At 37.9% G+C, this 24,062-nt stretch overlaps 1 protein-coding gene across 1 annotated transcript in view; it reads left to right on the forward strand.

Annotated features, from left to right (window-relative positions):
* Positions 1-14,744: 14,744 nt before the first annotated feature.
* cdh26.2 (cadherin 26, tandem duplicate 2) overlaps positions 14,745-24,062 on the forward strand; it is a 43,737-nt gene continuing 34,419 nt past the window's right edge. The window contains exons 1-6 of the mRNA XM_073874858.1: positions 14,745-14,888; positions 18,706-18,828; positions 18,933-19,091; positions 19,197-19,341; positions 20,041-20,213; positions 20,623-20,754. Coding sequence (XP_073730959.1) covers positions 14,856-14,888; positions 18,706-18,828; positions 18,933-19,091; positions 19,197-19,341; positions 20,041-20,213; positions 20,623-20,754 — 765 coding nt within the window. The 5' untranslated portion in view covers positions 14,745-14,855. The remainder of the gene's footprint in view (positions 14,889-18,705; positions 18,829-18,932; positions 19,092-19,196; positions 19,342-20,040; positions 20,214-20,622; positions 20,755-24,062) is intronic.

Below are 24,062 nucleotides of genomic sequence, written 5' to 3' on the forward strand. Positions count from 1 at the left end.
ACCTGTTTGAACAGAATGATTTTACCTCAGAGTGACAGTATACCACCTCAAGGTGTCACTCACACAATATCAAGTCAATCTGATATGGAGTTTGTAAAATACAGCTCTCCAAAATAACCTTAATACATGTTTATTTCTATAAGATCAAATAGGTGCTTAAAGGAAACTACCTGTTTGCACAGAATGACTTTACGTCAGAGTGACAGTATACAACCTCAAGGTGTGACTCACAACATATCAGGCCAATCTGATATGGAGTTTGTAAATTACAGCTCTCCAAAATAGCATACATACTTGATTGTTTCTATAAGATCAAATAGTTTTTTTTATTTAAGATCAAATAGGTGTTTTACAAACTCCATATCAGATTGACCTGATATTGTGTGAGTGACACATTGAGGTCGTATACTGTCACTCTGAGGTGAACTCATTCTGTGCAAACAAGTAGTTTCCTTTGCACATGTGTTTGATCTTATAGAAATAAACATGTATTTGATCTTATAGAATTAAATATGTATTTAGGTTATTTTGGAGTGTTGTATTTTACAAACTCCATATCAGATTGACTTGATATTGTGTGAGTGACACATTGAGGTGGTATACTGTCACTCTGAAGTGAAATTATTCTGTGCAAACAGGTAGTTTCCTTTAAGCACCTATTTGATCTTATAGAAATAAACGTGTATTTAGGTTATTTTGGAGAGCTATATTTTACAAACTCCATATCAGATTGACTTGATATTGTGTGAGTGACACATTGAGGTGGTGTACTGTCAATCTGAGGTGAAATTATTTTGTGCAAACAGGTAGTTTCCTTTAAGCACCTATTTGATCTTATAGAAATAAACATGTATTTAGGTTATTTTGGAGAGCTATATTTTACGAACTCCATATCAGATTGGCCTGATATGGTGTAAGTGACACCCTCAGATGGTATACTGTCACTCTGAGGTAAAATTATTCTGTGCAAACAGGTAGTTTCCTTTAAGCACCTATTTGATCTTATAGAAATAAACATGTATTTAGGTTATTTTGGAGAGCTGTATTTTACAAACTATATCAGATTGACTTGATATTGTGTGAGTGACACATTGAGGTGGTATACTGTCACTTTGAGGTAAAATCATTCTGTGCAAACAAGTCGTTTCCTTTAAACACCTATTTTATCTTATAGAAATAAACATGTATTTATGATATTTTGGAAAGCTGTATTTTACAAACTCCATATTAGAATGCCCTGATACTGTGTGAGTGACACATTGAGGTGGTATACTGTCACTCTGAAGTGAAATTATTCTGTGCAAACAGGGTGTTTCCTTTAAGCACCTATATGATCTTATAGAAATAAATGTGTATTTAGGTTATTTTGGAGAGCTATATTTTACAAACTCCATATCAGATTGACTTGATATTGTGTGAGTGACACATTGAGGTGGTATACTGTCACTTTGAGGTAAAATGATTCTGTGCAAACAGGTAGTTTCCTTTAAGCATCTATTTGATCTCATAGAAATAAACGTGTATTTAGGTTATTTTGGAGAGCTATATTTTACGAACTCCATATCAGATTGGCCTGATATGGTGTAAGTGACACCCCCTGAGATGGTATACTGTCACTCTGAGGCAAAATCATTCTGTGCAAACAAGTAGTTTCCTTTGCACATGTGTTTGATCTTATAGAAATAAACATGTATTTGATCTTATAGAAATAAATATGTATTTATGTTATTTTGGAGAGCTGTATTTTACAAACTCCATATCAGATTGGCCTGATATGTTGTGAGTGACACTTTGATGTGGTATACTGTCAATCTGAAGTGAAATTATTTTGTGCAAACAGGTAGTTTCCTTTAAACATCTATTTGATCTTATTGAAATAATTGAGTATTCATGCTATTTTGGAGAGCTATATTTTACAAACTCCATATCAGATTGACCTGATACGGTGTAAGTGACACCCTCAGATGGTATACTGTTACTCTGAAGTAAAATAATTATGTGCAAACAGGTAGTTTCCTTTAAGCACATATTTTATCTTACAGAAACAGTCAAGTATTTATGATATTTTGTAGAGCTGTATTTTACAAACTCCATTTCAGATTGACTTGATATTGTGTGAGTGACACATTGAGGTGGTATACTGTCACTCTGAAGTGAAATTATTCTGTGCAAACAGGTAGTTTCCTTTAAACAGGTATTTGATCTTAAAAAAAATAAACGTGTATTTAGGTTATTTTGGAGATCTGTATTTTACAAACTTCATATCAGATTGGCCTAATACAATGTGAGTGACACATTGAGGTGGTATACTGTCACTCTGAAGTAAAATTATTTTGTGCAAACAGGTAGTTTCCTTTAAACAGGTATTTGATCTAATAAAAAATAAACGTGTATTTAGGTTATTTTGGAGAGCTATATTTTACAAACCCCATATAAGATTGACTTGATACGGTGTGAGTGACACATTGAGGTGGTATACTGTCACTGTGAAGTGAAATTATTCTGTGCAAACAGGTAGTTTCCTTTAAGCAGGTATTTGATCTTATAAAAATAAACGTGTATTTAGGTTATTTTGGAGAGCTGTATTTTACAAACTTCATATCAGATTGACTTGATATTGTGTGAGTGACACCCTCAGATGGTATACTGTCACTTTGAGGTAAAATTATTCTGTGCAAACAAGTCGTTTCCTTTAAACACCTATTTGATCTTATAGAAATAAACATGTATTTATGATATTTTGGAGAGCTGTATTTTACAAACTCCATATCAGAATGCCCTGATACTGTGTGAGTGACACATTGAGGTGGTATACTGTCACTCTGAGGTGAAATTATTCTGCGCAAACAGGTAGTTTCCTTTGCACATGTGTTTGATCTTATAGAAATAAACATGCATTTGATCTTATAGAAATAAATATGTATTTAGGTTATTTTGGAGAGCTGTATTTTACAAACTCCATATCAGATTGACTTGATATTGTGTGACACATTGAGGTGGGATACTGTCACTCTGAGGTGAAATTATTCTGCGCAAACAGGTAGTTTCCCTTTAACATCTAACTGAATGTATAGAAAATACAGAGTCTATAGGACATTTTCAAACTCTCTATTTTAAAAACAGCATATCAGACTATGATGATACTGCAGGGGTCACAAACTAAGATGGTGTACTATCATTCAGAAGTGGAATGATGCTGTGTAAACAGGTAAGCGAATGTATAGAAAGTACAGAGTGTATATGAAATTTTAGAGCATTATAATTTAAAAACAGCATAGCAGACTGTGCTGATACTGGATGCGTGAAAACATGAGAGGGTGTACTACCACTCAGAGTTGGAATGATTCTGTGGAAACAGGTGGTTTCCCTTTAACATCTTACTGAATGTATAGGACATTTTCGAACTCTCTATTTTAAAAACAGCATATCAGACTGTGATGATACTGCAGGGGTGACAACCCGAGATGGCGCACTATCACTCAGAAGCGGAATGATTCCTTGGAAACAGGTAGTTTTCTTTTAATATCTAACTGAATGTGTAGAAAATACAGAGTGTATAGGACATCTTAGAGGTCTCTATTTTAAAAACAGCATATCAGACTGTGATGATACTGCATGAGGACAACCTGAGATGGTGTACCATCATTCAGAGATGGAATGATTCTTTGGAAACAGTTAGTTTCCCGTTAACATCTAACTAAATATATAAAAAATACAGCATGTGTTTGATATTTTAGAGCCTTCTTATTTAAATACCCTATCAACTATATAGCAATGCTCTGTCAATCCCCTGAAAACCCAGCAACTAGTAACACTAACAGCCACCCATAATGCTGTAGCAACTACCTATCATTCACTCACTGACTCCCTATTATACGCATAACAGTTCTGTGTTAACTACCCTGAACAGCCTAGCAATTTTATAAACCACCTAAAATACCCTAGCAAAGGCCTATCAATCATTTAGAAAGCCACAGCCGCAAGGTCTTAATCACCAAGAAAACATAACAATATCCTAGCAACCAATTTAAATACCGTAGCCTAGCAACAGCCCAGCAATCACATAGAATGTCACAGCAACAGCCTAACAACCACCCTTAATACGCTAGCAACTTCATAGTAATCCACCATAATATCTCAACAACAGCCTAGCAATAACCAGTAAAACCCTATCAACAGTCTAGCAATCACCCAGAAAACAAGAGCAATAGCATAGCAACCAACCAGAATTCCACAACAACAACCTAGCAACCACACAGAACCCCAGAGCAACAGCCTAGCAACCGCCATAATTCCCTAGCAACCACAAAGAACGCCAGAACAACAGCCTAGCAACCACCCATATAGCCTAGCAACAGTCTAGCAATCACAGAGAAAACCAAAGCTATACCCTAGCTACCATTTAAAAAACCTTAGTAACAGCCTAGCAACCACACATAATGCAATGGAAATAGCCTAGCAAACAACCACAATACCCTAGCAATGATTTAAAACAGACACAGAATGCAACAGATACAGCCTAGCAACCACACACAATACCCTAACAACGACTTAGAATGCAATAGAAATAGCCTAGAAACCACCCACAATACACTAGCAATGATTTAAAACAGACACAGAATGCAACAGAAACATCATAGCAACCACCCATAATACCCTAGCAACGACTTAAACAGACACATAATGCAACAGAAATAGCCTAGCAACCACCCATAATACACTAGCAATGACTTCTAACAGACACAGAATGCAAGATAAACAGTCTAGCAGCCACCAATAATACCCTAGCAACGACTTAAACAGACACAGAATGCAACAGAAACAGACTAGCAACCACCCATATACCCTAGCAACCACATAGAAAACCAAAGCTATACCCTAGCAACCACTTAAAAAGCCCTAGCAATAGCATAGCAAGCAACCAGAATGCAACAAAAACAACCTAGCAACCACGCATAAAACCCTAGTAACAGCCTAGCAACCACACAGAATGCAAGAGAAACAACCTAGCAACCACCCATAATACTCTAGCAATAACTTAAAACAGACACAGAATGCAACAGAAACAGCCTAGCAACCAAACAGAATGCAACAGAAACAGCCTAGCAACCACTTATAGAACCCTAGCAACCATACAGAATGCAAGAGAAACAGCCTAGCAACCACCCATAATGCCCTAGCAATGACTTAAAACAGACACATAATGCAACAGAAACAGCCTAGCAACCAAACAGAATGCAACAGAAACAGCGTAGCAACCACTTATAGAACCCTAGCAACCACACAGAATGCAAGAGAAACAGCCTAGCAACCACCCATAATACCCTAGCAATGACTTAAAACAGACACATAATGCAACAGAAACAGCCTAGCAACCAAACAGAATGCAACAGAAACAGCCTAGCAACCACTTATAGAACCCTAGCAACCACACAGAATGCAAGAGAAACAGCCTAGCAACCACACATAATACCCTAGCAACGACTTAAAACAGACACATAATGCAACAGATACATCAACAGATTAAGTGAGAAACTTTTATTTTGAAATCATTCCTCTCGTGCGTTTACCGTAATGTCTAATTTATGTGCACACAGAAAAAAACGGGGGGCTAGTTTGACCGTCTTTTTCGGAGTGCCGGCTGGCTTGACTGCAGTGCCAGCAGCAAGCCCACTACAGCAACCGACTGTAAAGTCCCTTGCACATTGACCCACACCTTAAATAGGAAAATAACGCACTTTACTCAATCAATCATTACAGCCTTTATAACATTAGGAGTAAAGTCACCACATACCTGTATTGGAACTCACGAAGCACAGATGGAGATGTAAACGTCTCCATTCACGCAGCGATTGACGGGTTTCCCGAAAAGCTCCTCAGTCCACCCTTAAGTCAATGAATTTCATAAAGCCCAGTGCAATACACCATAAACATTGCAAATCATTCACTGAAAGCAGCCCTTACCTTACTACCACTTGTACACAAAAACCCGAAAGTACGGCGGCTCGCTCGCTGATGGAACAAACGCACCCGCATAACGTGAACTGAAACGCTTTTATAGGCAGATACATGGTCATCAACAACACACGCATCAGCTGGCCAGATGACGTCAGGGGATAGAAAACCGTACTGCTACACATAGTAAGAAAAACAAATACTATAAAAGTCAATGGGTGCAGTCAACTGTGTGCTTAAAATTATCAAAATATTTTATTTTATGTTCACCAGAAGACGTTAAGGTCAAGAAAGATCAATTAAATTTTATGTGACCTGTGTAATAAACCTGTCTACTGAGAATGTCAACAGATTTCATTCCAGAGCACAAGCTGAGAAAAAAGAAGTGCTGTGAATGTTTTATTTTATCACAGTAATATTAATCATGATAATATATGGGGGTCATAACTTTTGCTTAAGCAAATATCACATGTTGCTAAGCTTACCCATCCTGTTTTAAATAGCTAAATCATTTGCATACAGTCAGCAAAATACTGCACATGCTGCCTTTCAGACTCAAGCTAATATGAGGAACTCACTAATCCATAATACCTCAATTCATCTACTATTTGGAATTCAGTAGAAAACAAACAGTGAAGGTATATTTTACCCAAACAGCCACTGTAGCCAAATAAAAGGGTTACAATATACTTATAATATAATATACAGTACATACTTTTATTAAAACATTAAATTCTACTGGGAACATATCTGCATGATGACATTAAAGAGGTTTCAGCACCATATTAGCCAGCTAAAGCGATTTAGAGCAGCGAATAATCCCAGCGACAACACTAACTAACATGTCCTACACCCTACAGTAGAAATGTCTATAATATTTCCTCTCTTACTTTCCATGCTTTCCTAAATTCTGTCTTAGCTGTCTATTTCATGAGAGATAACGTTTTTTTGAAGTGGAAATTACAAATGTACACACGAGAGCACTAAGGCACTCCAACACGAGGGTTATTTTTAACCCACTGCTGGGTAAATATTAAACACATGGGTAAATATTGAAAACATGGGTAACCCAACCATGAGTTGAGACAACCCAGCATTGGTTTATTGATTAACCCAACATGTGTGTTCTTGACAATATTTACCCAGCATTGGGTTAAAAGTAACCCAGAAGAATTAAGAGTGTGGAGAGTTTAAATGTAGCCCGATCAAACGCACCCGAACCAGTTATTCAAGGTCTCTAGGTTAACCTGGAAAATAAGTCAGGTGTGCTGGAGACCTGAAACTGAACAATACAGCAGTGTTACTCAATCCTGTTTATGATGATCCACTGTTTGTCATCCTTATCTAACACATCTGACTCTGATTGTTAGATCATTATATGAGAGATCCATGAAGCTAGAGCAACACTAAAAGATTTTCAGCACACCATCCAGATTCCCTTTACAAACAACTTGAGTCTCGACAGAGAACACAGGAAATCCCCCTTACACAACGTTTAGAATATTTACAATTTGTGATCAAAGAGCCTCTGATGTGCTTCAAAACAGATTTAGTCCCTCTTAAAACAGGAAAATCTGATAAGATAATTAGTACAACCAATAAGATGATCAGACTTTACCTCGGTTGTTCGTAGATTTCCAAATTCAGCCCGATTATATTTGTGTGTGTGTGACGGCTTTTACCTAAGTGTGTTAAGGCCAAAACCACATACTTTCCCAGTATATAATGGTCAAGATATGTGACAAAAAAGCATGTCTGAATCAACAGTACTCATAGAAAAGAAGGCAAAAAGTACCCAGATGCCCTACTACTTCTGGCTAGATTCTAAATTGTGCATTCGATGGACACTTTTCTATCCCATGGGAGACAATTTGAAAATGGAGACGATGCCACACAACTGATCCTGGTAGGTCACATGACAATGACAACATGATGAATGTAGTATGTCAGGATTTCCCTCATATTATAAATAGCAGACTTATATGAACTTTTTGGAATTTAATGACTGAAATAAGTACCTACTTAAGACTTCAGACGCAGCCATACAGCAGTGCGTCACTAGGAATAGGACTGAGAAACTCTATAAAATGTAATAATTCATAAACAGCATCTTCGGTTTTATTACTCTAGTTTAATGTAACTGCATGTGTAATTTAAACTTGATGAAACAAGGTTGGTGTGTTTGGACAATAATCCAGTGTTGATATGTTTTGCAGTGGTGAAAACAAAAAAGACCATTCATAGCAAATGAAAAATATCTTGATGTCTGGCCCAGGCTTTGTGCACAACAGTTTACCCTGACGAACATGTGATACTGTCAAAAACACCGAGGTAAAATAATAAAGCAGGAACTCGTTTATTGTCATTGTGTTTTTTTGATGTGAAAAAGCTTTAAGTCAACAACGATAAAAATAGATGTTTAGGGTGTGAGAGATGATGACTCGAAAATTTCTTTTGTTTGCTGTAGTAATAACAAATATTACTATAGAAATATTTACATGGTAAACAAGGTATACCTGCTTAAAATGAATGTATGGAATCACACTGGTTCTTGTGTGTCACGTGATGATGAGACATGCATATGACAAGTACTAATTAGACACGCAAAAACCAATGAGATTCTTTGTTATCAATGCAACGCTATATTCTCAGCTCTGGCCCTCGAGATCTACTTTCCTGCAGAGTTTAGCTCTAACCCTGATCAAACTCACCTGCTTGCAGTTATCTGGTATAGATGGTATGCATTGACGTCACTTTTCCACGTAACTACGCCGGAGCTCGCCCTGTTGAGTGGCAAAACATTTAGCAAAATTACTTGCTTGTTCTAGCATCGGCTGCAAGTGACAATTATCTGCAAAAATTAAATTTAGTTGCACTTGATAGTGATCCTAGCAACTTGTCAATCCACCTGTGGTCAGTGGTCGTTGGCATGGACGACTCCTTTCTATGTTTCTTGGCAGTCTGTAAAACGATAGCTCTGAATTCTTGTCAATCTGTTAGCACAGTCTATCGGACAACAGCTCTTTCCAATTTAGATGCGTTTTCCCCGTGTTTTTGCTTATTTCAAACTGTACACAAATTCTGCTGCTCTGTTTTTTGCCACTTAGTGGGCGTAACGTCAGTCACTTTCACAAGAGGTGACGTCACATGCATACCCTCTATTCCTAAAGACATTCATTACCTTGCTCAGGTGTCTTTGATTAGGGCTTGAGATAAACTTTGCAGGAAAGTAGAACTTGAGGGCCAGAGTTGAGAACCTTGGCTTTACAGTTTTACACACTATTGCACATTAAACCAGGTGTTTAAACCAAAATTTCATCCAGGCAATACAGTAAACAAGACAGGACTCAGGAACAAGGGGCGGAGTGACACAGAAACAACATGGAAACAGGGCACACTAAAAATGATAAGGATACACACGTAACCCTGGATCCCTGGATGGTAAAAATTAAAGACAAATGGCATTTGAGCTCGCGAAAAGGGGCTGAGACTACCCCCTATATAAGTCCGGGTCGAATGCCATAGAGTACCTTTTCGACTGAAGCTCCAGACCGCCATGCTCGGGGTGGGACTCTCACTTTTAGCTAAAATTGAAGCAGTCTGGTGTGAGTCAGGCTCGAGCCCTGTTGGAGTTGAGCATCATGCTTAAGAGCGTAATCCGTTGTCAGGGTAAGCAAGCTCTTTTCGAGGTTGATTTTGAACCCTAAATTCTCCAGGTGCTGGAGCAGGACGGATCCGTGCGCACAAATTTCCTGTTTGAACTAAGCTATAACAAGCCAATTGTTGAGGTAGCTTAATATGCAGATGCCACTCTGGCTCAGAGTGGCAAACACAGTGTTAGCACTCTTGGTAAATGTATGTGATACTAGATATTAATTTAAGGTCAGGACCATGCATTGGTGTGCTGTCCTGACAAGCGCAAATCTCAAGAGCGATCTGTGAAGAGAGGCTATCGGAATGTGAAAGTAAAAATCTTTCAGATCTACTGATATAAACCAGTCGTCCAGACGAATTAATGTCATAATTCATTTGCTGTAAGCATTTTGAATGGCCGCTTCAAGAGAGCACGGTTCAAACCATATAAATCCAAGATTGGTCTAAAGCTGCCGTCTTTTCCCGGTATGAGAATATAGCGGTTGTAAAAACCCTGACTCGCTTTGCGCTGCAGGAACAGGGGCATGTCTAGAGGGGTGGCATGGGGTAGTGCCTCCCTTACATGACACTGAGTGAAGGAGTTAAAAGTTGGCGGTGTTTTCCACCTGGGTTCCTCCGTATGCTTGTCTTTTTACGTAAAAGTTAAAAGTCAACAGATGTTACTAACAGAGAAGACGGTTGATCGAGTATCATGACTTGACAAAAGGTTAGTAGTGTTTTCCCACACACACACCAGTTCTCTGTGCACGAGCTCTCTCCCTTCCTATGGTGCAGTAGAGCAACCATGCATGAGACACACAGGTAATACGAAATCACCTCGTATCAGATCTTTAATGTACATTGTATCAGACAATGTCGCATTTATATCAGCAGTATAAAGTAAAGGCTGGTTGGATTAAACACGAGGTGTTATTGGGTCATGTTTATCACTATTTTAAACTCTTTATTTATGTCTGACAACAGAACAGATAATATGTAAAAATAGCATTCATAGGCTAATATTTTCCCAAAATCCTGATATGTCAGAACGTTAACTAATACCAGCTACACGCAACTCTGTGTAATTTAGATAGCCTACCTAAAGTAATAGTTAACTTAATTTAAATGGTCATATACCTAAACTTTCTTCTGCTGAACACAAAAAAGAATTAAGAATGTCGGTAACCAAAATCAGTTGATGGATCCCATTGACTTCATAGGAACAAAATAACATGCAGTCAATGGGGTTCATCAACTTTCTGGCTACTAAGATTCTTCAAAATATTTTATTTTGTGTTCAGCAGAAGAAAAACTCATACATGTTTGAAATAACTTTAGGATGAGTAAATTATGACAATTAATTTAAAGTGAACTATTCTGGAACAGAACTGTGTTGTCTAATCCATGCAAAATAAAAAAAATTAATACCATCTATATTAGAGCACGTGGCATCGACAAGATTTTGGGAACCATGCTTAATATTTTATAAACCAGTATTTATTTTCATTTGAATTTTCTGATTGCCCCCCCCTGACTGGTTCATGGTCCCCCCTGTGCCCCCCCCCATTTATAAAATCCTGGAATCGCCCCTGTGCAGGAACCCTCTCTGTTGCGCCCATCATTATTAAAGATTGCACTCGTCTGAAACCAATGGCATAGGCATCATAAGTTTCTCTTATGTATATAATAATAATAATAATAATTTGTTACATTTATATAGTGCCTTTCTGCAGCACTCAAAGCGCTTTACATATGAAAGAGGGGAATCTTCTCAAACACCACCAATGTGCAGCATACACCGGAGACCAGGGCCATCTTGTGAACAAGCTCGAGCATGCAAGCCATCTTGTGAACTGGCTTGGGCGTGCGCAGTGCTGCTAGCAGTCACAGAAGCATTACACCTATCGGTAGCCTTTGACACAGTCAATCATCAGATCCTACTTGCCACCCTATCATCGCTAGGGATCATAGGAACTTCTCTCAAATGGTTTAAATCTTATCTCTCTGATAGATCATTTAGGGTGTCGTGGAAGGGTGCGCGGTCCACAGCTCCTCAGATGATCACTGGGGTTCCTCAGGGATCAGTGCTTGGTCCACTTCTTTTCTCCATCTACACAACATTCTTAGGACCTATCATATAGGCACATGGCTTCTCTTACCACTGTTATGCTGATGACACCCAGATCTTCTTCTCATTTCTCCCAGACGATCCCACCATTGCAGCAGGTATTACAGTCTGCTTAGAAACACTGCTTTCAGTTGAACCTTATTAAGATGGAGCTGTTTGTAATTCCGGCAACGTGTGACCAAAGCCGTGGTATTTATATTTTATATTTCAAAATATAAAGCCAGCCAGGAGTGGAGCAAATACTCCACGGCCACAAGTCCTGCGCTGCCTCAGCAACGGCTGGAACAGAGCCATCTCAGCAGCAGTCATATTGTTAAGAGTAAGCCCCCTCAAGAGCTGACCGACATGCTCCACTCCTAAACAAGCTAATGCGTACCTGTGTCAATAAAGAAGCACAGACAAGGAGGAACTTATTCTTAATGAATGGCTTCCCATTTTTTTCACTAATATGTTTGTAAGACAGCCAAACTAAATTTGGACAGACAAATCACATCTTCCACCACCACTTTTCAAAACAACGTTACATCATTTGACCAGAGGGAGCCAGTACAGATAGATCAGCCTAACTACATTGTTGTTTGGAATAATGCCAGCTTCCATCGTGATGCTCTGATTTGTAACTTGTATATTTTGTAATAGAATATGTAATGTACTATGTCGGCATAGAGGTGGAAAGTGAATGATGAAAACCTTACCATCCGTGTTCACCTCATCCTAGGCCTAGGCTTCAGTAGATGCGTGCCAGGGGTGGATCAGGCATGCAAGAACATTTTTTCCCTAGCTGCCATAGCTTGTGTTGTTTATTATTTTATGGCCTTGGTATCAGATTGTCTAATGTATCATGAAGTTGTTTGTGATACACAGCCTTAGTTTCTACAGAACCATTAGGTGCCCACAATCATTTCGTGTTACGTAAAACCTCTTTTCTTTTGTAACCACTCCCCACTTCCACAGTAAAACAGCATTGCTTCATTTCGTAATTGACCTACTGTGTATAAATACACGCTTTGTTTTGTTGCACTACCTATATTCATTTTGCTTGTGATAAGTTGTCAGGCCTGATTCACACTTCCATGGAATTCTTTTCTATCATTCTACGGAAAGATGAAAGTAAAGGAATGGAATGACTTTCTTTTATAAATCTATCCTCTTACAGAATATACTGGAGAAATGGTTTCTTCTTTAAAAGATAAACAAATAGATCGTTTGTTAGGGTTTTGCAAGACGAAAGATAGACAAACAGATAGATAGATCCAACACCCTAATCAGTTTCTAGCTTGACAAACCTGTTCTGTCCTTAAGAACCATGAAGCAAATGTCATTTGAGTTGAAAGCAAAAGTTCAGATCTTGTGTATAATTTTGTTTTGTCTATATAAAAAATTGGTGTGTCTTGTAATTATCTAGTCATAAATTATAGATTCGGTCCCTGTGTTGCCATCTTCTCACAAAGCCTTATTGTTGAAAGTAAAGAAAGCATTATCCTTCCCCGAAACTGTAAAAATGTTCAACCCAGTAAATCGGAAAACTTCGGTTTCATTGCTGCTTTTAACTTTACGTGTGTACAAAAGGCTGCACCGAATCATGAATAAGTCACGACTGAAGGGTGTTGTTATGCACAACGTGAAGCGGAGTCAAAGCAAACCCTTCAGCCATGACTTATACAGAACAACCTTGGGTAACTTAAATGTTTTTATTAAAAGATTACCACACGATACAAATATTAAACATAACACAGATACTGACCAATCAGAATCAATGACTGGAAAAACTGTTCCAAATAGGGAAGTCAATTCCAAGAGGGATCTGACCCGACGGACAGTCTCACAGGATGACAGCTATAATCCCCAGCAGGTTTCAACAGGGAGACAGAAAAGGTGGAGATAGAGTCATAAAAAGGGAGGTTTATAGGTCACAGGTGTAATCTTCTCAGATCATTTTAAAAGGGTCAACGTATCAGGGACTTCATTTTTTACATGTGTGACGAAACCAGAAATCCAGGGTAGACCAGAAATTTGACCTTGGATGGAAAACTGGGAACGAGAAACGGGAATGGCTGGACGGTCTAACTAGAGAGGCGAGAGTAAGGTAACACGACTGGTGAAGTTTCAGACGGAGTCCAAAACCAGGGAATTGTTGCAAATCTACACCAGTCTAACATCCAGGAAAGGTCCATGTGTCCACGATGTTTACACAAGTTCTGACCCTACAATATTAGGGTGGCCATTCGTGCCAGTTCCGCCGGACATGTTTTCGGGTGCGTTCTCTGGAAGTCGCGTTGGTCGACCGCATACGTCATCAAGGTTTAATATTTCGGGTTCAGTTTCAGAAAAGCATCCGTTACATTTCAAGGTAATAATAAAACTATAATGGTTGTATGTCTTAAAAGAAATAAATCGTAATTTTCTAATGTATTTTAACTGAAATGTGAGAACCTCAATGACGTATGCGGTCGAGCAACGCGACTTCCGGAGAACGCACCCGAAAACATGTTCGGGACGTGTCCGGCGGAACTGTCACGAATGGCCACCCTATACAATATTAATGTGTCGCTACAGGAATCAAGTCTAATGGGACCGCTCAATGTTGCAGGTGGTTGTGTATGTGTATGTTTCAGCAATTTCACTACTACAATAAACAATTGCTAACGCTAAAAATGTGTATACTTTTACATGTAACATGTTGCTCTTGTGTTCTGTAAGACCGGCTTGGAGAAAACGGCTAAAAGTGATTGACAGGCAAATATACAGAAATCATCATAATGGCGACTTTAATGCCATGGTGACATTATGCAACTCAGCATACTGTATGATTATGCTTTGTTTTGTAACAACAATGAAACCAAACTGAAACAAACATTGGTTTATTATGTTCCACTCAAATCCTGAATACAGTGTTTTACCGTGGAACATCTCATATCAATTCAAACTTGATATTTTATTGTACCCATGAATACAGTAAGGTAATCTCCATAGAGTAACTTCCTCCAAATTGTCCAGCCCACCAATATTTGAATACCCCCATTCCTCCTCCCTTATTTGTCATGTGAGCAGCCTTGAATAGTGAAGACAGAGGAAAAGTCAGTGTCAGTCGAGCAGGACCGTTCACTGAAGTTCACTGGATTTTCACAGCGGTAACATAATGACTCTACCTGTGACTTTTCTCTTGCTGATGGTGAGTTAAAGGACTTAAGGAGCGCACGCTTCTCTCTGAGTGCTCGTATTCATAAACAGTAAATGTTTATGTTTTAGAAATGAAGTGTGTCTTTCACACTGTTCAAAGCCAGGTGAAATCCAGGTTAATGCACAACAGGTGACTAAAGGAGTGGTTTCCAATAAGTAATTGCTGAGGTGATTGTAAACTGTGTGTTTATGGATTAAAACCTTTTAAAGAGCACAGGAGGCAAAGCAAGGGCATGTTGACTCAGAGATATAAATTACCATTGTAGGGTGTGGAGAAAAGTTGCTTTCATTCTCATGCATTTTTCAGACCATGACACGAGATTGATAGTATGTGTTAAAAGGACGCTTTGTATACGATGGTCAAAATGAACGCCTCTGGATAAGATAGATTAGCTGAACGTACACTGTTAAGCCTTTAATGTGAATTTAATCTCTTTGAAGCATCATAATGACAGGCATTGTGAAAAGTGAAAGCTGCTTTACTTAGAAAACCTACTTAAGTTGGTAAAACCTAAACAAAATGTGTTTATAAACTTTAAGTGAAAAATTTAAGGTGAAAAACTTCAATTGGTAACAGCTAAAATATTGAAACATTTTCAACTAAAAATTTATTAGCGGTACTAGGCCTTAGTTTAATTAGCAAATATAACTGGTTTGACCAAACATGCCTTACTAAAAACATTGTGCATTTTCAGGCAAAACAAAGGGCACTGATGTATTTTAAGATATGTCTGTGAAAGTTGTTTTCAGTTTGGACAGCTCTTACATTTATTTTAGTCTAGGACTAGTCTAATCCCTGTGGGAAACCGCCCCTTAGACTTTACCAATTTAGGTAATTTTTTAAGTTGATCCAACTTGAAATTTTTTTAAGTATGGAGCGTCAGGTTTTGCAGAAACCTGTGGAGTAGGAATGCATGCTGTCATTAAATTCATGTGAATTTTTAAGTCCTTATGAAATGTTGAGCTTTTCACTCAAATTCTGCTGATATTGTCATTTGTAATGAGAAAAAAATGTAGTGTAGAAGAATTAGTAGTGTGTTGTGGGCTTTATTTCAAAGGCTTAGTTTGACATGTCAAAACTAGAATGTATGAGGTGGTGTGCAGGGTTTATACGAGTATGCCCTCAAGCATTTCTGAAGAGGTGTCAGTGGAAATTTGATTTGCCTTTACTCTCACAATACAAATAATACTATTACTGGCAGAAAGCACTAAACTCATAAATTTTGTTTCCTGTAGCTTAGAATGCAGTTATTCATTAATAAAAACTTGTATATCAAGGGTAAACGACTTACATTTCAAATTGGAAATTACATTTCTATAAAAAATGAATGATAAAACAAATGATAATACATGAAAACTTCTTAGCAAAGACTTTATACGTAAGATTTAAAGAAACCCGTTTAACCGTCATATTATGTTCTGGGTCAATTTGACCCGTTTTGATATTTAAGCTTTCAGATAAACCAGTTATCCTGTGACTATATTCTTGTAATTTTGTGACTTTTTCTCATTTATGGCCATGAACATGCATGCAAAGTTTGGACATGCTGATATGTTTTGAAGTGTACCAAATTAATTTTGTAACGATTTTGAGGTTCGTGGGTCAATTTGACCCGCATTTTGTTTTGTTCCAAAGCAATTGTATAGACCTAAATGAAATATATATTTTTAGTGTTTGTTGCTATATTGGTGTGGTAAAAGTGCTTCTCCTCACTCTTTTGAGTACTGAAAAATTCTTTTACAGACACAGATGGTAAAAGTGAGCTATAATTTCTATTTACAATGTATATGAAATACTACTTAAGTTATCGTTTTTCCAGACATTTTGTCACTTTTTCTCATTAAGGGCCATGCATGCATGCAAAGTTAGGATACACTGATGTGTTTTAAAGTGTGTTTTTTTTAGCACAAATGATGATTTTTGTTAAAATTTTTATGTTCGCGGGTCAGTTTGACCCATATTTGTTTGTTCCAAGGCAACTGTATAGACACAAATTAAATACATTTATTACGTATATGTTGGTGTTTTACTACCCTGGAAAGGAAAAAGTAAGCTTTTCCTCACTATTTTCAGTACTGATAATTACTTCCTCAGACACAGAAAGTAAATGTGAACTATCATTTCTATTTTCAATGTATATGAAATACTGTGTAAAGCAGATTAATTCAGACCCACAGAAAAACAGAGGTGAATACAGGTGATGCCAGCTGTGCCCCACAAAACATGACGATGTAACATCAGTCTGAACAGTCATATCGGAATTCATGCAACGTTTACATCATTCTTGATTGATATGCGTCATAAACAAATGAGTACCGTCCACTTCAGTAACTGACGAGAGATGCATGACGTGAACTCCACGGCTTCGTTCTCATTGGTAGTCGCTCCCAAAAGTTGCTCATAATTTGCATAAAGTTAAACATTTCTCAACTTTGTCGCGCAACTGGACAGACCCCATCCAGTCGCCAACGGTCACTAGTGATGCCAGAAGTCGCCAATCTTCCATTGAAATCAATAGGATTGCGTCGCTCTGCTACTGCTGCTAGTCTGAATGCAGCTTTACAGTGTGCTGCGCATAACGTATTATTGTTCTTTTGCACATGCGATGCAGTTCAGGACCATGACCAGTCCACACAGGTGTCTGATTTTAGCCACGTAATGTGAACAGTCAAACAAAAAATTGGATCTGAGCTAAGAATCTGAATTGAGCATTAAAGCTTAAGTAAAGTGCATCTCATATGTTTTCTTATAAATTAGTATTTTGGTGCTTTATTTTCACAAATGTCACTTAAGTCATTTCATTGGTATTTTGACTGTATTTAGCTGCAAAACCCTCTGGGATGGTTCCCAGACAGGGATTAGACTAGTCCTAGGCTAAAATAAATGTAAGAGCTGTCCAAACTGAAAACAACTTCTGATATATCTTAAAATGCATCAGTGCCCCTTGTTTTGGTTTTTAGTAAGGCATGTTTAGTTTAAGCTAGTCCTGGAAACCACCCCTATGAGTGCATGCAAGCTTTTCTGGTAAAAACGACTTCCTCTAAAACAATAAACTTTTTTGGAGAAGAGTCAGTTGCAAAATCACTAAAGATGCAACTAGAAACATTGCAAATGATGAACGTCAAAGTGTTAAAATAAAAAGAAACCGAGGCACACATTAGGGTGTGTGACGTGTCACATACGGATTGTTCGTAGGTACTCACAGGGGACACAAGTTTGAATGTGATCCACAGTTTTTTTGCACATCATTAATGCTCATTGAATTGATCTTTCATGCACTTAGAGGACAAGTGCAGAACGTCGACGTGACGTTTGGTGGGTTTCTGCTAACAAAGCTGTATTAATCAGATTTGAAGCATTCAGTCAATGTCATTCTCTCTTTATTGATGGAGGTGGTGTTTTGCATCTGAGCACTTCATTTGCACTTAAATGCACCTAATATGCATTTAAACCCTACACATATGCGCAACAATCTGTCAAATGCTCTATTCTTCTGTCAGTACACACAGTAATTAAAGACAGCTAATGTAATGCCATCACGTTGGACTCTTTGACTTTGACACGCTGTAACGTTACAGAAAAAATCCCCCTGAAGCAACATGACGTTAATACTCCCGCTGAAGGGGAAAAGGTGTGAACTCAATAGGATTCAAACTTGAAACCTTTTGAATAATAATCTAGATTTTAAACCACAGAACCAGCTAACTTTTTTACATTATTTTTTTTTTTGCAGATCATTATTATTACAGTAGAAAATCTAATGCTTGTTTATCCCTTGTTTAAGTTTATGGTTATTTTTTTAACTTAGTTCGCCTGGACCATGTCTGCGTGGGCTGACACAGAAAGGATAAGAGAGAAACGTGCATGGATTATTGATTCTTTTTCTATCGAAGAAGAACACCCTGGGCCTTTTCCATATAGACTCGGCAAGGTGAGTCATGTTGTAACAGCCGCTCTCTGTTTTAAAGTTCTGGACATGCAGAAGCTCATTCATTTGAATGAATATAAATGTAAATGCCACTGTGTGTGTTTCAGATTGAACTTGATAGGAAGTATTTAGTACATTTTGAGCTCTTTGGCGAGGGTGTGGACAAAGATCCGAAAAATATTCTGAAAATTAATCGCGAAACAGGTGAAATTGATGTACTTGCAAAGGTGGATTATGAAGCTAGGGACGGCAGAAAAGCTCTCAATGTACGTACCTAGAGTTTATTTATTGCATCTAAATGTCATTTAATTAAATACACTGCATGAAAGGACTGTATACGGTATATTGAGTTTTACCTGACCAAATTACAGCTCCAATTTAAAGCAATAAATCAATCCAATAATGCAGTGGACACGATGCTCGGAGTTGAGATCAAGATACTGGATATAAATGACAACCCCCCAGAATTTACACAACCAAATTATGATGTCAATTTGGAGGAATCACAACAGCAGGGTATGTGAATGTCCTTACATTATATATCTGAGATAATGTGCAACTAAAGCTATAGTTCACACAAAAAAAGTTTAATTGCTCACACTCCTCTTTTTCTGAAGTGTATTTTTTTAAATATTCAAGCTAAATTCATTTTTTGTGTGATTTACTGTTTTCTACATAAAATCATCCTAAATCATGTAGAGAACAATCTGTAAAAATATAATCTTGATATATTTTATATTGACTGAGTAAGATCATGTCAAAGATTGAAATCAGTGAGTGAAATCAAACATTGATGCTCTTCATCTCATCATTAGATTATGAGACCTTAGGCTGGATTTCACAGAACGGAAGAAACACAAAAAATATTATTGAAGAATAATTACAGCAAAAAGTGCATTAGTTATATTCATCAAAAGTGCTTTTGGGTCACTATCATTATATATATATATATATATATATATGACCAGAATAACAATTATTCTAACTTTTAATTTCACTGATAAAGTAACAACACAAGGGCTTAAAGGGGACAAATCACGAAATCTGACTTTTCCATGTTTAAGTGCTATAATTGTGTCCCCGGTGCTTCTATCAACAATAAATATGATTTATTTTACATCTTAAAAGAGTCTTGTGAAATGTCCTCTTTAAATAATGACATGATGTTTGTGTGATCTATTCCTTTGACACTTTCTTTTATCAATTTTCATTCAGAGAAACGCGTTACGGTAGTGTTGGCAGATGATCACGACAACTCGCAAACCCCCAATGGAACTTTCTCTTTGACAATCAAATCTGTCACGCCACAAACTGACAACGTTGAGTTTTACCTCAAACAGTATGACGATTCAGGGACTATTTATTTCAATGGGTGCTTGGACTACGAGGTACAAACTTCACTTGTCTTTCATGTGAATAAAGGTGTTTATAAACTTTTATGCATACTGGTATGTGAATTTTTAAAACCTGCAAAAAACATTTTCAGTATCCGTGTTAAGTCCAATTGTGCACTTTGTCACAGAAAAAAAGTAATTTTCACCACACTTAAATGTTTGGGATTATTTTCAACATTGTTGGGTCAAAATGCAACAAGGCCATTTGTTGGGTTACAGTCACCTAGAAATGTTTATATTTGAACCAATAATATGTTAAAACAACCCAGCATTTTGGGTTAAATCAATCCAGCTGTAGGTTAAATGACAACGGTTTGTGTTTGTTCCGTTTTGACCCAACGCTTGCTTGAAAATAGCCCAGCAGTTACAGATGTTAATTCTAGTACATAAATATACATTTCAGAAAGCTCACAAATACAAGATTCTGGTTGAGGCGAAAGACCACGGAGAGAAGAAACAGCTGTCGAGCACAGGCACAGTGATAGTCTGGATTAATGACAAAAACAATCATCTTCCAGAGTTCACCGGCCAAACCGTGAGTTTCTGAATGGACTGAATGAGTGTTTATACTTGTGATGTTTTCAGTTATCGTTTGTATTCTTAAAAAATGTATTGGCAAGTTTGACATACTGTATGAAGTGCAGGGACTTACTCTTAAAGAAACATTTTCATAATAAATACGAATATACTCTATAGCAAACACTAATGAAATCAAAACCTTTCTTTTTAGCAAATACACATTCACCTAAATCATTATTAGAAACACCAAACTAATACTGAGTTTGACCCCCTTTTGCCTTCAGAACTGCCTTAATTCTACATGGCATTGATTCAACAAGGTACTGAAATGATTCACCGTTCCACCACATCCCAAAGATGCTGTATTGGGTTGAGATCTGGTGACTGTGGGGGCCATTTTAGTACAGTGAACTCATTGTCATGTTCAAGAAACCAATTTGAAATGATTTGAGCTTTGTGACATGGTGCATTATCCTGCTGGAAGTAGCCATCAGAGGATGAGTACATGGTGGTCATAAAGGGATGGACATGGTCAGAAACAATGCTCAGGTAGGCCGTGGCATTTAAACGATGGCCAATTGGCACTAAGGGGCCTAAAGTTTGCCAAGAAAACATCCCCCACACCATTATACCACCACCACCGGCCTGCACAGTGGTAACAAGGCATGATAGATTCATGTTCTCATTCTGTTTATGCCAAATTCTGACTCTACCATCTAAATGTCTCATCAGAAATCCAGACTTATCAGACCAGGCAACATTTTTCATTCTTCAACTGTCCAATTTTGATGAGCTCATGCAAATTGTAGGCTCTTTTTCCTATTTGTAGTGAAGATGAGTGGAGTCTTCTGCTGTTGTAGCCCATCTGCCTTAAGGTTGTGGCTTCACAAATGCTTTGCTGCATACCTCGGTTGTAACGAGTGGTTATTTCAGTCAAAGCTGACCTCTAGCATCAACAAGGCATTTTCGCCCACAGGACTGCTGCAAACTGGATGTTTTTCCCTTTTCACACCATTCTTTGTAAACCCTAGAAATGGTTGTGCATGAAAATCCCAGTAACTGAGCAGATTGTGAAATTTTCAGATCGGCCTGTCTGGCACCAACAACCATGCCACGCTCAAAATTGCTTAAATCACATTTCTTTCCTATTCTGACATTTAGTTTGGAGTTTGTCTTGACCAGAACTACACCCCTTAATGCATTGAAGCAACTGCCATGTGATTGGTTGATTAGATAATTGCATAAATGAGAACTTGAACAGGTGTTCCTAATAATCCTTTAGGTGAGTGTGTAAGCCTGCTACTGACATCAAAAGTGATGGCACAGCCACACTGTAAAAAAACAATTGCATCCCTAACTCAAAATTTTCTAGTGACTGGTAACATTGACAATTTTCACTTGGGCCAATAGATTTTCTGTGAATTGAATTTTATCAATTGTGTCAACGATCTTTACACATTAGCTCAATTGAAAATAACAGGTTGAGCTAATTAAAAATAAGAAACCATTTTTAATAAAAAAAAGTTTAGAAAGGATATTTTACAAATATCTCCAAAAACACCAATATAAAGTTGGGGAGGGTTTCTCACACAATGTTAATCACAATTTCACTTGAATTTAACATTCTCACACTAAGAAGCTCATGAAAGAGCTCATGAAACTACTTTAAACACTTTAAACATTTAAGCAATGCCTCATAACAGTTTAAACATGAAACACCTAAAACATTCTACAAATTGAAGGCATAAAGTCTCACAAATTTTCCAGCACAACCTGCTCACTGGAAATTAATATTGACATGGATCAGCCATTTTCATGTCATGTGTGTAAATCTCAAAAGTCTTGCTACTCTGTAAGAAGTAAAAAAAAAGTATCACTGAGTGTACATGTACCAAATGAAGCCAATGTAAAAAATTAAACAAGATCAATATAGAATATCCTGAAAGTTTAGACTTCTGAACATAGAAAAACGGCTGCTCTTAGCTATATTGCTGTTCAGCATTATGAAAATAAAACAGTTTTAATATAGAAGTACAGTTATTTTGGTATTGGAAAATTTTCATTACTATACTTTTACTGAAAATATCCTTTACTATGGTAAATGTCTGGTTATATGGCTATCCAACACAATAGTAAAACTATGGTTGATTTTCTAAGGGTGAATTGTTCAAGCAAACCTATACTAATGTTAAGCGCTACTTTGTGTTGGTTTTATATTCGATTACTTACAGTACAGTCAACGCGCCGATTATTTAAACATATCGTCCGTTTTCGGCGGTGTTCGTGCACTTATTTGAGACTCGCGCCGTTGAGTATAAACGGCAGCTTTACAACACCAGCTGATAGAGAGCGTCCTCGTAGATTTCCTGGTGCAATATGACGACGGCAGCATGCGCGGCGCAGATCTTTTGGCACATGAGATCACTGTAACGCAAGATACAGTATAAGCTTTTGAATGGCTCTCGCGGAACTTTGATGTCATAGGTTGATTTGTCTTCGCAGTGCTGCATGCAGTCGAATACATGTAAACAACGCACCCGTTTCGTGACGTCCAGGCAAAATTTCATTAAAAAAACACGGCAGTTTCTCTCTAGAAAGGTGCAGATTGCAAGCAGCCATTCATGTGTGCACGAGTGTGGGTGCGGCGCAGCGGCTCTTAATAAAAAACGCACCTAAATCAGGCGCGGAGCTATGATTGACAGCTGGCCCGCCCAATCAGAAATGTACAAAATACTACTCTGTATAGTTCACGAGTTCACACTTACAAATAATTCAGAACAGAGTTATTAATATGCGTATTTGGCGTGCTGTCCGAGGAGAGGGCTCCGAGCTCGTTAATGGACTGAGCCCGGAGCGCTTCCTGGCGGGGAGAGGGTTCCGGGCTCAGCCTTAGGCCCGAACCCAGAACAATCCCCCCTGTTCTGGTTAGTAAGGTGACTTAGGCAATCGTGCGGAGAAGAGGAGGTGGAGGGATGCTGAAACTATCAAGGAATGAGGGTGAGTTGGTTTCCAGTCTATATAGGTTTCTGTTGATGCCAATCAGGTGGATACCTGATTACTGATTGTCAACAGCTGGTCGTAGTTGAGGTGATTAGGTTAATAATTTGAACGTGTTCCTCCCGAACTTTGTTAATAAAAACATCATTTCACGAGTTCACACTTACAAATAATTCAGAACAGAGTTATTAATATGCGTATTTGGCGTGCTGTCCGAGGAGAGGGCTCCGAGCTCGTTAATGGACTGAGCCCGGAGCGCTTCCTGGCGGGGAGAGGGTTCCGGGCTCAGCCTTAGGCCCGAACCCAGAACAATCCCCCAAAAGATCG

The sequence above is a fragment of the Misgurnus anguillicaudatus genome, chromosome 13 (assembly GCF_027580225.2).
Source record: "Misgurnus anguillicaudatus chromosome 13, ASM2758022v2, whole genome shotgun sequence".
NCBI lineage: Eukaryota > Metazoa > Chordata > Actinopteri > Cypriniformes > Cobitidae > Misgurnus > Misgurnus anguillicaudatus.